This window comes from Euprymna scolopes, chromosome 2, assembly GCF_053919585.1.
Source record: "Euprymna scolopes isolate OS-2025 chromosome 2, ASM5391958v1, whole genome shotgun sequence".
NCBI classification, from domain to species: Eukaryota; Metazoa; Mollusca; class Cephalopoda; order Sepiida; family Sepiolidae; genus Euprymna; species Euprymna scolopes.
Window position 1 is genome coordinate 146,930,093 of NC_136483.1, and position 15,934 is coordinate 146,946,026.

The window sequence follows — 15,934 nt, forward strand, 5'->3', positions numbered from 1 at the left end:
GGGTTTTCCCCATGCCTGGTTTCCAGCCAGGTATTTCTATGCCCCCAAAGTGATAGTTTGGATTAATAGTTAGTATCAAAGAATTAGTATCTGCTTTGAAGTTACACTCCTCAGAATAGAATTAAAATTGGAAGATGTGGTTATGTTTTGAAAGGAGGTATCTATGAGTATGGGATGTAGATTTAAGGTTAATATCTACTAGGGTTAAGAAAAGATCAAATATGGTTTGTGGATTAGTGACTAATTGGAAATTATAGTATAAGGGTTAGGGTGCGTTTCGAAATGTGCTTGAAGTGTTAGCTTTCATGTAACGATAATCACCAGTACTTTATCTCCTCTAAGGGAAAGAAAGATATAGTTATGAGTTAATATAGATCATTTATAATCTGGTCACAAACTGTGGCTAATAGGTATCTATTTTATAGATATTCTATAGAGTATAAATATAGGTTAAGCTAATGCATGCCTTAGCAATAGAAATCTATAGATATTTAGTATTTATCGATTTTTAAAGGGTCAGCCTACTAAAGTTTAGGACCAGAAACTAAACCCCCCTCCCAAGGTACATGCAAAGTATGTGATTTTATATAAACTTGGGGAGAGGAGCATTTTTTTTTTTTTGTCTAGTTGGAACAGGAGATATGATATACTTACAAGAATAAAGCATTAATATACAATATAGATATACAGGAGTTTGGGGAGGATTTAGCAGTATAAAGATTTTTAATGTTTATCATGCAAAACAGACAAGCGGGTGTCTTGGAGGTAAATATTATCACTTCAAAGCAAAGATTTAGAAATAACATTTCTGCCAGTTATTTTTAGTAACATACATCAGTAACCATATACATGTTACCAGTATAGGCCTTATATTTAATCATTACACTTAGTCATAGAATGATAAATTATGATTTCCAAAAAGAGGGAATCAGTATAAGTAAATAAGAGCAGGAAAACAGGTTTGGTGAATAAGCAATAACTTTATTGCTTCCTAAGCAGTGGTTTGCACAATTAAGCAGTTTTTGTATGGTTTTGCTTTTGTTTTTGGTTTGTGCTGTACTGTAATGCTTCTACTTCAAGATATTTTGGTCTATCGGATCACTGCAAATCCTGTTTGGACAACTGTTTTCATTTTGGTTGTGACTTCACACAGGATCAATGAAAATTCTGTCTTTGAGTAGGATCACTGTGGATTACATTGAATAGCAATCAGATTGTAATCTGATAATCAGTTCCTGAATCTACTAGAATTTGGCGATTGGATTAGTCCAGGATTGATCCGGAATTACAATCTTATGGGCCCCCCCCCCCAAACGAGCATAAATCCATAAGCAACCCATGGAACTATAGTCCTTTATTGCTTTTTTTACATAGGAGTCACCACTTACCAAGGCCCGGAGGCCACTCGAGGATAAGGGTTAATGTGTGTAATCAGTAGTAGTAGAAATTTGTAAAATTGGATTAAGGAGAACGCCTTATCAAGAATTTGTTTACGCTGGACTTGAATAAGACCAAATTGTAGTCAGCTGGAAAGCAGGCAAATGGAAAAGCGTTCCACAGGCATGCAGTTTTAAGAAAGGAGCTTTGTTCATGGAATCTACATTTAGGTTTAGGCACAGATAAAGGGTAGGGGAAATTGAGTGTTTTCAGCTAGACGGGCGTTTCTTGTGAAAGTTTGGCGAGGAGAGGGCATAGATTAGAGCCCAGACGAGCATCTGCCATGAAAATAGCGATAAAGCAGAGAAAGGCTTGCAGTGTTTTTTCTGTGGGGAAGAGAAAAGGGCATTCCCCACTAGGCTACGAAGTCTATTTTGAACTCTATCAAGGGAGTATATAGTCTTTCTAGCAGCTCCTGCCCAGATGTGGCAACAGTTCTCCATCCCCATGGTTCACTACAGATTCTGCAGCTGCCATTGCACAAAGACAGCATGCATTCTGCTGGTTTGTACATCATTAATCAAATACAAATAGGAAAAAATTCATAGATGCTAGAAATCATTGTAAGAGAGAAATAGCAACAACCAAAAGAAAGCGTGCTGAAATAATCAGGGAACGCATAGAATTGCAAAAGATAAGAACTTCTGATTTCTGAAAAATCTATTATAGTGTAGTGAATAAAGGGCAATCAGTAATTCCTTCACTGAGCAACAACCAGAAGGTTGCATGCAATGAAGGTGGAACTGTTTGCCCAGTGATTCGCCTCCAACTCCACCTTAGAGCCAACAAACAACTCCCTCCCAAATTTCCCTATGCGGACTGAAGCCACATCAGATGATGTAAAAATCGCCGCTTCTCATGTCTGCAATATCATAAAAACTTAGACACCTCAGAGGCCTTATCTCGTCCCTGCCATACTAATTAAGGAATGTTCAGCTGAGCTAGCCCCTATACTTTCCAAGCTCTCCAATAAATGCCTTGCTGAATCTTGCTTCCCTAATAGCTGGAAGGTGGCCTCTGGTACCAGTGTACAGGAATTCTGGTGAAAGAACTCTCAATTATAGCCCCATTAGTCTCTTCCCCTCTTCACTAAAATCTTTGAGACCTTAATTAATCAAGCACTATTTCACCACCTCGCAAAAGCAAATCTTCTCTCTGACAAACATTATGGATTCAGGCAATGTCGTTCTACTGCAGATATTTTAACATTCATCTTTGAACGCATTTACCACTTACTGGATAAGGCGGGCGAAGCCATAGCTGTAGCCCTTTATATATCCAAAGTCTACCTTCAAACTCCTCAGCCTAACATTTGCAGGCAATATAAACTGGAACAAATACATAGAAGGCATTGCAAAGAAGGTGGTTTCCCTGTCGAGCTAGAAGACTATTGACACCTGAGAGTATCCTGTACTTCTACAAGGCCACCATTACTCCATGCATGGAGTATTGTCACATAAGGTCCAAAAAAGAGTTGTCAATCTAATCGGTCCCACTTTATCAACTAAGCTCCAGCCCTTGTCCCATCACCACAATGTTGCATCACTGTGCCTATTTTACACATATTTTAATGGAATGTGTTCTGATGAACTCGTTGCATTTGTACCCCCTCGCCATACATATCCCCGGCAACCCCGCTTATCAATAACATCTCCCTCCTTCACTGTTGAGATCCCTAGATGCCAGAAAGGTTTCTATTCTAATAGTTTCTTTCGAACAGCTAGATTTTGGAATTCCCTTCCTGCTACCTGCTTCCCTGGTCATACTGATATGCAGAAGTTAAAATGTTACATAAACCAATATCTTTTTAATCTTTCCTAGACATAGTCCCAAATAGTAGCCTTTTACGCCCAAGTGGTGATATGCCTTGTTAGTAGACGGGAGTGTAAAAAAAAAAAAAAAAAAAGTGTATATGTATATTTATCATACAAGTTAATGTTAAACGTCAAAAATGATATACATGAAAAGTAATTATAAAATGCATGCTGAATAGATGTGGGAGACTGGTATATGGATCTGCAGAATAGCTTTCTACATAGGAGTCAAGGAGTTGGAGTCAAACTTTTACCATCCGACTCCGCAACCCTGGTTATAAAAATATTTATGAACTGGGTTTTTTTTTTTTTTTTTTTTTTTTCTTAGAAGTTCATAAACATTATCGGAAATAAAACCATTCATAAATATATTTAAAAAAAAGCAGTTCATATTTTTTTTTTTTTTTTTTTTTTTGTTTTATAATAGTTGGATTTTTTTATTTTTATGTTTGATGTGAAAAAAATTGCCAACATCTGATGTTTTAGAACAAAAACAGTGCATAAACATTAAAATTCAAATAGTGTTTTTTATAAAACTTGTATTTTTATATTTGCCTTAAAAAAAAATAAGCTGCCTTACAATATTGGTCATTCGTACCTTTAAATTTGTCTATCACTTGCCAAATGACTTTGTAAACAAAGAAATGTTATCCTTAATAAAAGCTGCCATACTTATGTGGTACTGTGATGACTAATCTGCATTAATTTCTAATTGTGCATCAAACAAATACCATAATACTTAGTTTGCTGCACCTTATAACAAAATGAAACATTTGTCAATTTTTCATTATGTATATGAAATATTGAAGATAATCACACACACAGGGGGCATAATTAGAATTAAGATTCAAATATATATATTCAAATTTATATTTTCAGGGGTTTTTTTTTTTTTGTCATTTTAATATACTTGCACACAAATGATTCAAACAAAAAAAATATTGATTCATTTACGTAATTGTTAAAAATATTTTTTCTATCACAAGTATCATGTTTTAATTAATAATTCTGTATTCTCAATATTCCATATATATATATACTGAACCAATGAGTCACAAGTAGTCTAGTGTAGTTATAAAATTGTGTGTATATATGCCCTCCTCCTCAATAAAAATACATTTTAGTACTTTGTAATTGTACTACATAATGGAAATGAATCTTTATACCTCCTGTTATATATTAAGACTTATTTTATTACTGGTCAAATGTGAAATCTTATGGTGTGAAAATAGTTAAACCTTTTAGAAAGTTCTGTCTTAAATAAGATTAGGTCTTGAGTTTGCTGAATGTATTCAATTTTAAAAACTTACTGTTTTACCATAATTAATTCTAAACTGGTTTCTTTAAAAATGGCTTAATCAAAATGCAATATTTTTTATTCAAAAGAATTTCTATGGTAATGTTTTTCAAATTATCACTCTTGACTCTTCAATGGATCACAAATTAAAATGGGTTGCAAGAATAAGAAAAAAATAAATGCACCATAATTTGTGATGTCAAACAATGGAATGCAAGAAGAGCCTTTTCTCTTTTTTTTTTCAAATCCATACGGTTATAAAATGATTTTTATATTGTTTCTAATAAATTTTAGAAATTTATATTTTCAGTTTATATTGACTGTTTATTTAATTTTATTTTTTCATTTTAGGATAAACTAGCTGGGGGGGGGTCCGGTGTTGCCCGGGTGTTTGGAGGTGTAACAGAGAAAGAAAGTTTTAGGAGGAAGGTAGGATTGAACCCCGAAGTCTTGACGCGAAGATGGAAAGGAAAGGGGAAGAAGGTAGACACCTAACTGTCACGACCACGTGGGAAAAGAACTGATAAAGGCGTTAAGTGAATCTTTACGAAGCGAAATAAGCAGGTGCGAGGAAGTGGCATGGTGTCTGACCTAGTTTTGCGCTGCAAGCCAGATCATTCGCTTTTCGAAGCAGCGAGCTGGTAGAAGACGGGCAAATTAAATACACACACAACCCCTGTTCGTAACTCTCAGATATTATCATTTAGACATGATATAAAAAGTTTTTTACAGGAGGAGTGAGCCAACCAATCGCTTCTCGGAAAAAAGCCTTTCGCGGACAAGCGTAAAAGGCGAACATGTATACACACGCACACACACATTTTGCCTTTTATATATATATATATAGAGATTTAACATCATTAAAAAAATTTATGGAATTTGCTCAAGGGTTAGGATACTAAATTTAAACGACTACAAATTGTCATTTGAACCCAACATCTATTCAAAAAAAAAAAAAAAAAAATTCTCCAATTTTTAACAGATTTGGTTTTCTTTATTTTAAGAAAAGACAATATTCCCCTTAAATCTCTAGTCTGATGTTGATCTTGACTCAGTTTCATTTCTGTCTTCGTTTTTCCCCCTCTTGAAAATGTTGATTTTACCATATTTGAAATTATTTGTGATAGATGGGGTAGAAGACTTGTTGCAGGAAATATTGTTTTTTTTTTTTCTAGACCTTGCTTTGAACATTTACACACACACACAGCTAATTTTTATATAGTATAACAGATTAAAAAGCAGAAATATCAATACTTTTTATATGAAGAAAATATTGTGTATGTGTGTGTATATGTATATATATTCTCCAAGTGATTGTGCAAAAAAAACTAAGCTAAAACAAATTTTAAGTTTAGAGTGGGGGATCAGTTTTGCATGTAAATTTAATGTAATATAGTCTTACATTTCTACACTATTCTTGGGTTTTATAGCAGTTAACTTGGGGGGGGGGTCTCGATTTCTTTTCTTTTTATATATATATATATATATATATATATATGTGTGTGTTTGATTCAAATCTCTAATATAATTACTTTGCACTTCTGACTAAAAATAGTAGTGAAAATAGATTACACAACTGATGTTATTGGTCTAAAAATATTGATTTGATACAATTGATCCTTTTTCTTCATCCATGGGATAAAATTGTTTTGAACGGAATGTCATTTTGTTATCTATTTGCATTTTTTTTTTTTTTTTTTTTTTTTTTTTTTTTTTAAATCACATTTTCACCCCAAACAAGGCACATTGCCACTTTGGTGTAGAGGGCTACTATCAGGGACATAAGCTACTGAAGTACTATGTAGGGAATTAGGCAGTAAGATGTCGGTTCACATTACACTTGAACATTTGCATGTTAGTACAGTTGTGGGAGCCGGAATGGAATTCCAAAGTCTAGCGGTTCTGGGGAAGAAACTACTGGAGTAGAAAGCTCTCCTACATCTAGGGATCTCCACTGTGTAGGGGTGGGATTTAGCTGTTTGTCGGGTGTATTTACATCGTGGGGCCACAAGTACTTGCAGTTCATGGGAGCATTACCATTAAAATACTTGTAGAACAAGCAGAAGGACGCAACATTTTGTTGGTGGGATAGAGGCTGAAGCTTAGATGACAGTTCAGGACCTATCAGGTTGGAGACTCTCTTTTGGACTTTGTCTAGGAGCGAGGGACTAGTAGCAGATGCACCAGCCCAAATATGACAACAATACTCCATACATGGGCGAATGGTGGCCTTATAGAAGTACAGGATACTTTTGGGCGTTAGTAGCTTTCTAGCACAGTAAAGATGCCTACCTTCTTCACAGCAGTCCTGGCAATGCTCTCAATGTAATGCTTCCAACTCATGTTCCCTGTGAACGTTAGGCCGAGGAGTTTAAAAGTATTTTCAGATAATGAATATTTGGCTAGTGCTATTGGTGGTTGAGGTTTCTTGTAATTATTGAAGGAAACCAGTTTAGTCTTGGCAGCATTGAATGTAACCATCCATTTTTGTCTCCATTCCACTACAGATTGGAGGTCATCCTCTAGTGTTTCTGCCATTTCCTTAGATGTGTTCATTTGTTTTCCTGCCGTGCCTGTTATAGAGCGTGGTGTCATCAGCATATATACCCATCTCCGAGGCAATTTTGTTGGAGGTCACTTATGAATATTAGGAATAATAAAGGTCCAAGGATAGACCTCTGAGGCACTCCCGCATTTATATCACATTTAGATGTATGACCGTCGAGGACAACCTGGATTTTTCTCTTATCTAAGAAGATTTAATTATGTTAAGTATTTTTCCAGTGATACCGTATGATCTGATTTTTCTGAGAAAACCTTCATGCCATACTTAGATATATCTAGAGCTACTGCTCTACCCTCCCCTGCTTTGTCCAATGAATGGTATATACGTTCAGAGATTAGTTGCGATATCTGCTGTGGACTGGGCTTGCCTAAATCCATATTGTTGGTTGGTCAGAAGTTTAGAGCTTGATTAATTATGGACTCAAATATTTTAGCGAAACCTTAAATACTTCAATGTTTTTTTTTTTTAATGTGATTACCTTGTAAAATGTATTTATAATGAACTGTATTATTTCTTTTAGGTTGTCTACCATTAAAAAGAGTAAAGTTCAATACTAGATTAGAACATGAATATATACAGAACTTCAAACTTCTTCAGGCAAGCTTTGCTAAGTTGGGAGTTGATAAGGTAAGTACATTCAATCAGCATTATTCAAGGTTCATTTCAGTATCTTTATCTTCTGAATATGTTTAATTTTGTATGCTAACACTCCTCATCATATCTTATCGCAATAGAAATTAACCCATCGCATGGCGGTGCTGTTTGCCTCCTTAAGGTTTTGGTTTGAGCAATGAGGACCCAATCTGCAGTTTTCCGTAAGGTGATGCATCCTTTGTACTTCTCCACATGGACATAAAGGTGAGGTGTCTAGGCCCCACTTGTCTTTTGTTTTGCCTTCTTTGGCTCTGGGTCTATGTAGAGTCACCCAATTTTTTCTACAAGGTTTGAACCCTGGGGGAGTGTTTCTTTTGGGTCTGGTAGGGCTTCATTTTTATTCCTGCTGTTATAGTCTCACCATCGTTCCATCCTATAGGAGGCAGCTTGCCTAGGATCGATTTCCTCTATATTGAAGCTACTGCTAGATTTTAGTCTTTGTCTCACTGATTGGTGGCCAAACAGTGAGTGCCTGTGGTCGTTAAGCTGTTTGTACCATTCCATTCTGGTGATGACTTCTCGCCTGATATGTGGTGGTGGAATACCAGTTAGGCAGTATAGAGCTGGCAAGGGAGTTGGTCTTAGGGCACCAGTTATGGTCCGATATGCCTTGTTCAGCTCTACATCAATTTTATGGGCATGGCATGATCTTGCCCATACTGGGGTGGGGCACAATACTCCGCTGTGGAATGGCACAGTGCGAGAGCTGTTTGCCTTAGTGTTTTGGGGTGAGCACCCCAATTGCTGGTGGCAAGCTTACTGAGAAGGCTGTTTCGTGATGACAGCTTGCCTTTCAATTTGGTAATGTGTTTTCTAAAAGTGTTCTGTCCAGAGTTACCCCCAAGTAGACTGGGAAAGATTCATGTGTAAGCATGTTGTCATTCCACATGACTCTTAGTCTCCAATTTGCTTGGTGATTATTAAGATGAAAGGCACAAACCTGGGTCTTGTTTGGGTTTGCATTTAAGTACCACTTTTTATAGTACCTAGAGAGAGTGGCTAGGGCATCTCTCTTTCTTCTATGATGTCAAAACTATTTGTCTGGGTGGCGATGCATAGGTCATGAACTCAAACTTCTCCATGATGCAAAGGATCCCAAATCCTTCCAAAGTGCCTGTTGGAGACGGGGATATAACCCTGATCTAGCATTTATTTCATCAAAGCACTATGGAAATCTAGAAAAAACTGTGGGAAGCCCAGTGCCAAAAACCCAACACTGACCCATATTTATTGATATAAGACCTATCATTAGGCCACGGTTCAATTTCCGTAAGGCCAACTAGGAAGGCTATACCTCTGATCTAGAACAAGCCATCAACACCATCACCCCACTACCAGGTGAATACAACAACTTCCAATCCCTGATTTGGAAAGTAGCTAGGAAAAACATTCCAAGAGGGTGCAGGAAAGCGTACATCCCTGGTCTCACGGAACCAAATAAAGCACAGTATGAGGAATATATCCAAGCTTATAATGAAGACCCATTTGCTGAAAACATGTTAGAGCTGGGAGAGAATTTGCTTACTCCCATCAGTAGCGAACACAAACAGCGCTGGCAAGAAGTCATAAGTAACATCTGGATGACAATAAAAAAGTTAAACTCAGAAAAAGCTCCTCAGTTCCGAATTGCAGCCGTGACACCCAACCAAGTAGCCCATCAGCTGCTACTGAATGAGAAACCGCAACTAAAAGAAAGAGGACAGAAAAAGAGAATGAAAGCTGAACTTAGCCACGTCATGCAAAACAGCAATGCCCATCTAGAACCATTCTCAGAAGCCGAAATAATCGCAGCAATATCTCAACTAAAAAATGGAAACGCATTGGGCCTTGATGGAATAACCACAGAGATGGTAACACATTTTGGAACAACTGTAAGAAAGTGGTTACTGGCCCTAATAAATAACTGTGCGTCATCCCTCAAACTCCCTAAAATCTGGAAAAAGACAAGAGTAATAGCCATTCTAAAACCTGGAAAAGACCCCACATCACCTAAGAGCTACCAACCTATCTCCCTACTGTGCATTCTCTATAAACTATATGAGCGCATGATACTTGCCAGAATAACGGAAACAGTGGATGAACAACTCTCAGCTGACCAACCAGGTCGGTCATGTTGTAGCCAGGTTTTAAACCTGACCCAATTCATTAAGGATGGATTTGAGACCAAAAAAATAACAGGCACTGTGTTTGTAGACCTTACAGCAGCCTATGACACTGTCAACCATACTAAAATGTAGCCCAAATGATACAAAACTCAGCATTGGTGAGCATAATTGAATGTCTGCTTAGTAATCAACGTTTCCATGTTGAGATGGATGGCAAAAAGAGTAGATGGTTTATCCAAAACAATGGCCTCCCACAAGGTTCAGTTTTGGCGCCAACCCTATTCAATATCTACACTAACGGCAAACCACAATATATATATATACAGATCCTAACACTAATAAGGCAATTGTAGTAATTATTTTTATAATATAGAAAAAAATCAAAGTATGAGCCTGTATATCCTCCAAGCCAGGGTTTTGGAGTTGAATTCATAATGCTTAATTAGTCATTTTAATTTAAAGAATCAGGACTGAATATTGGGACTTTTTAAAAAAAAAGTAGTTGGAATTATGAGTCAAATCGTGTATTTTCTGTCTCTGCGATCCTGCCTCAGGTAGATTAAATAGTAGACTAGACTGCCAAGTCTTGGTTGTGCAACTAGTCTAAAATGAGCATTGTTTTCAGTTGTCCTGGACTTGTTACCACGGGACTCTCAATGCCAGTTCAGGATTGGTGCAGTTGGGATTGCATCACTCCGTATTTCACTATACTCCTTATATTGGCACTTTTAGGGGGTGGTATCCATCTTTTCTCTTGAGACTTATATATATATATATATATATATATATTTGGAAATAAAGATTAAATTTTTCTGATGGTGTTGGAGAGGAGGTCACTATTTCTGTAGATCTCTCTTTTCTCTCTCTCTCGGGAGAAAATTTCATGTGAATATCAAATTCACAACCATTCATTTGCATATCTGTCAGGAACTAGTAACATCCTGGGTTTTTCCAGAGGTGTCGATATCCTCCTACATAGATCACCTAGTATTCTCAAATGGTCACACATTTGTTGCTGACCAGGTTTAATCTTGGCTAACTTCATGGATCTAACGAGAACCAGCATGTCAACATGATTATGCCACATGTGAAACAGTCAGTGTGATACTAAAGTAAAGTTTGCCAACTACAAAAATAGATTTTAGAGTTAATCTGTGAGCACCATATTTATAAATCTAGTTCAATAAGTTTAGACAGGATTGCTTCAAATGTAATTGCTTGTTTTGTCCTTGAATTGAATACAGTATCCCCTCCCCTTACTACCCTTGCATTTTTCTTTCAGGTTGTCCCGGTAGAAAGACTTGTAAAGGGTAAATTTCAAGATAATTTTGAATTTGTTCAGTGGTTTAAAAAGTTTTTTGAGGCCAATTATGATGGACGTGAATATGATGCATTAGCTGCTCGGCAGATAGCAGGAATTGCAGCCCCCACAGCCAAGCCGCTTCCGACAAAAGCTGCTCCACCTCCCAAATCAACTTCAAGTATGACTAAGACAACAACAAGGCAAGGTAAGTCTTTCGATAATGTATATGTAGATAGCAGACCTTCATTTATGCATATAATTTGTGTGAAAAACAAATGTTAGGGTCAACAACTAGAGAAAAGAATGCAAGGTGATTTAATAGCTTTTAAAAGTAGTACTCATTTTGTTTCAAGATCCATTTATGCTAATAAACTAGACTCGGCATTGAACAACACTTGCTGCTTGATCACAGGTTACTTAAAGCCTACCTCCTTTATCACATTGCTGCTGCATATGAGATGGGAAGTTGCCAGCTAAGTAAAGATAACAAAGACTGCCTGTGATGAATGCCATCTTCATGAACATGAACCAACAACTGAAGTAGAAGTGGAGCTTCCTCAGCCATCTTAATTTATTATATATTATAAAGCAATTATTTTATGGTAATGTTTTAAGTTTTGTTTATAAGCAAGTCTAAAGAGGTTAATTGGTAACCTCAGATTGAAGGTCTCACATTATGTATGGTTTAGATTTCTAGTCATGACATGTGCTTTATTTGGTTGGAATTATTTACTTTTAATGCAATATCACTCATTTCTAAAAATAAAGATCTGATATTTTGAAAATAGACATATTCTGTAATATATTAAATTTTAAAAACAATTGACTAATGGATGAACAGGAAAAATCTTAATTTTTATATAAGGTTTATCTTAACGAAAATGCTCGCAAAGAATGTTGATAATATAATCCAGTTGGCCTTTTGATGATATCTTTCTAGCTTATTTTATTGACATATTAAAGCAGTTGCTAAAGTTAGTACATGAATGAAGGACAATGGTGGGGATGGTGTATTTAAAAAAAAAAAAAGTAACAAGATTTCATATAAAGAAAAAAGCAGGGAAGTTTAGTACATTAACTTCAAAATGAAAGAAGTTGTCTTTATATATTTATTCATGAGGGCAAAGTTATACATAAGGTTGGTTTTTAATGTGAATGGGGGGAAAAAAGGTTCTCCAAAAAGTGTAATTTTGGATAGGAATGAAAATGGCTTATTTGGTCTGTTTTCATCTTGGACGTTTCAACGAATGTGACCTGACCTTCTTTTGGTGTATCTTGTCAAACTCGAATCTTTTCAGAATTTTGAACAGAACCCTCTTTAATTCACAGGGGTAGCTTGCTCTCCTATCTGCCACTAAAAAAATCTTCATTATATGCTTAGTATTGTCTGTACTGAAGATTGAACCTACACCCTCTAAAGGACTGTCACTTAGCGCATATAGTTTGAGAAATGAACCCAACTTTGAGATGATGCATAACATTGGTAAGTTTTCATCACCAACTTCTCTTGGTTCTCACTAAATTATTGTATGATAATTGGTTGTATACACTATGTAGCAATATGCTATGTATTTTTATTAGTAAGAAAGAATAAATCAAACTTTTATGGAGAAAGTAAAAAGCAAGTTTGAATTGCAAAACAAAAAGATTGGCCAACTCTACTGCGAGTAATAAGAAAAAGTATCTACAATGCACTGCTGTTTTGTGTGTGTGAATTTGTGATCATCTAATTTTACAAAATAATTACTTCAAGGTTTTGTGCTTCTATATTTTTAATCATGGATTTTCTTTAATAACTAGCTACTCCAGCCAAGGCGCCTGTCCGTCAACAAGCCCGTCCGGCAGTAAATAATCAGATGGGAGATAATCAAAGAATGGAAGATCTTAGAAAACAGGTAAATAATCCGTTTTCATGTCTTTTTTTTTTTTTTTTTTTTTTTTTCTCTCTAAACTTGGAACTTTCAAGCTAGTTAACATTTTAAATAAAATATTTTTGATGTTTGCGTTTGAAATTCTATCAAATCTATTTTTACAGATACTGTTGCAAGCAATATGAACCAGCATTCCCACCACTAGCAACCCATGTTATATGTAATGAATTGTTTAAATAACTAAAAAAGACATGATTTCCCATAAAACAGACCTGTCAGCTGTGTTTCGACAATGCAATTTACATGGTGTTTGAAGGGAAGAAGACTAATAAATAATTTTTGTAGTTTATGACTCTGTAAAGGTGCCGATAATCATTTTGTAAAACTTCTAAAATTTATCTACCCAGGATTGTCGTAGATAATTTTTCCTAGCCTTAGTTGTACAGCCACAAGAACCTTTTTTTTTTTTTTTCATACAACACCTATTATTCCCAAATGGTAATCCAGCTGAGTGTTCAATGTTGCTTGCCTTCAGTGATCTTGTAAAAGTGTTTTGTCTATTGTTTTAAAAGAAAATAGCAACTTTGTTTTTTTAACTTGAATTGTTACTTTCTTACACTATAACAAGTGTACATAACACAAAAATTAATTCTGTTTACTGTTGTTCAAGGATTCTCTCCTTTATTTATTTATTTATTTATATATATATATATATATATATATATATATATATATATATATATATATATATATATATATAATCTGATTGCCAACTAAAGATCGCTATTGCATCTAACAAGTTAATATTTTTGTCTGGTCAATTTTAATTTTTGCATCATGCTCTTTTTGCAATAAAAACGTACTTTGTTCCATTTTCTTAAGAATATTGAATGAGATTTTGTAGCTATTTAGACTGTTTTATTGAACTGATGTAAACAGCTGTAATTGTAAATGGCTGAGTGTTGAATAAATACTTTTTACCCTTCTGTTCTTCATAAAAACAAATTTAATGATTAATTGGATGTTTTTTTATTGTTACCATCTTTGACACGATGTACAATTGTTTAATAATAGTTAACAATTGTAACTTTGTTTTTGTTCTATGATTAAAATGTGATGCTTTCTGAACATTTGAATTTGCTTTTTATTCATAAGTGCTCACAGTTGCTGCAGTTAATGTGAATTGTTTCGTTGCAGGTGGATGATATGAAAATCACGGTTGATGGTTTGGAAAAAGAGAGAGACTTTTACTTTGGAAAATTAAGAACAATTGAAATTCTCTGCCAGACGCATGAAGATAATGCTGTGGTGAAAGAAATAATGGATATATTATATGCAACTGAGGTAACTGGTTTATCAATTTCCACAACTTTAAAAGGTCCTTTAAGTGAACAATTCAAATTTCATTCTTTTCGGTTGCTGGTGTATTTGCCTACTTTGGTTTTCATTTACATATTTTTGTCATTTTATGTATTTATATATCTTAAATATAAGCACTTGCTTGACCCTACATGTTCCTTTCATTCCTCTCTCACTCACACCCTCCCACTTTTCTCGAGCTGCATGCTTGAACAGTGTTATTTATATTTTCAATTGGATGTTTCACCTTCTGCAGATTTTGTTTACTTAAAATGTTGTCAAGTGTTCTAGATATTTAGATTAGTTGTTTTCAATTATATTGAAAATTCATTGAGATTTAATTCATAATAAAACATTTTAATTTATATTTCGATAGATTCTTCTTCTGCCTCAATTGCTGCATTAATTTTAATGTGGCAATTGTTTTGCTTTCAAAAATTTCCTAGTTTTTGAATTCTGAAACTCGCTTTTGTGCTATTTCTCACCTGCAATTTAACAAACTGCTTTTATTTTGTTTTCAGCTAATGTTTGAATTTTTATTCACGATTATTGTTGTATGCTTTTAATATAATTGTCCATTGAAGTTGAATTTTAGTTCATCATTGTTTGTCATTCAAGAAGTGACATTTGTATGAAATTCAGAATGTACAAGTGTGGTTCTTTCATTTCGCATAATCTTCCCAAAACCTCAGGTTGCAAGTCAATCACAGCCTTTAAGTATAAATGATTTTCTTTTTATTGACTAAGACTAAAATGTATAAAAATGAAATGTATTTTATTACGTCCAACAAAGCATGGATAATGCATTAAAATGTAACCATCAAATATGGTTTGTATATTTCATGGTTTTAGAGGAAATGTTGTACTGTGGTAATTTAATCGCTATCATAAACTCTATCATTAGAGGGAGATCAACACTTGGGCAGGAAAATCATTCCCATTTTAAATTACACGAGCGAGTTCTACTTTGATTTATATCTGCTTTTATATATATATATATATATATATATATATATATTATATATATAATGGATTTCTGTCGAATTGCTAGAGCCTTACCTTTTTGTTTTATTGATATTTGGCTTTATTTTATTTCTCAAGACAAGATGGGAAGAGGTTTTTTTTTTTTTTTTTTTTTTTTTTTTTTCAACCTTGTGACCGGTCTCTTTGAAAATTGAAGATGTTAATTTTGCCATCAAGGTCACATCTTCAAACAATTCATGATGGGAGTAAGAGTTAGATGACTTTCAGAAAAGAATGCTTTCCTTTCTCCCACCCCCCACATGTGCATTCAATGTCTTAGTTGAAACTAATTGGAGTTGTTTAGGAAATTACAAAGCTTTCAAAATCTGAAAACTAACCTGTTCGATCAAATTAGTCTGATCAACTTTTTACATTTGCCTGTTTTTTGTTTACCAAGATTTTAATTTCGATAATTAAACATTTTTCTAATTTTAAATGGTTTTATTATCAGTAGCACATAATCTAAGTTTTGCTTTTAGTTTTTTTTTGGGGGGGGGGGGGGTTG

The 15,934-nt window shown here is 34.8% G+C and overlaps 1 protein-coding gene across 3 annotated transcripts in view; it reads left to right on the forward strand.

The window, feature by feature from the left end:
* LOC145297272 (microtubule-associated protein RP/EB family member 1-like) overlaps nucleotides 1-15,934 on the forward strand; it is a 102,001-nt gene that overhangs the window by 66,156 nt on the left and 19,911 nt on the right. For all 3 annotated transcript variants that reach the window (XM_080143332.1, XM_080143330.1, XM_080143331.1), the window contains exons 4-7: nucleotides 7,635-7,741; nucleotides 11,156-11,381; nucleotides 12,977-13,071; nucleotides 14,245-14,391. In XM_080143332.1, coding sequence (XP_079999458.1) covers nucleotides 7,635-7,741; nucleotides 11,156-11,381; nucleotides 12,977-13,071; nucleotides 14,245-14,391 — 575 coding nt within the window. The remainder of the gene's footprint in view (nucleotides 1-7,634; nucleotides 7,742-11,155; nucleotides 11,382-12,976; nucleotides 13,072-14,244; nucleotides 14,392-15,934) is intronic.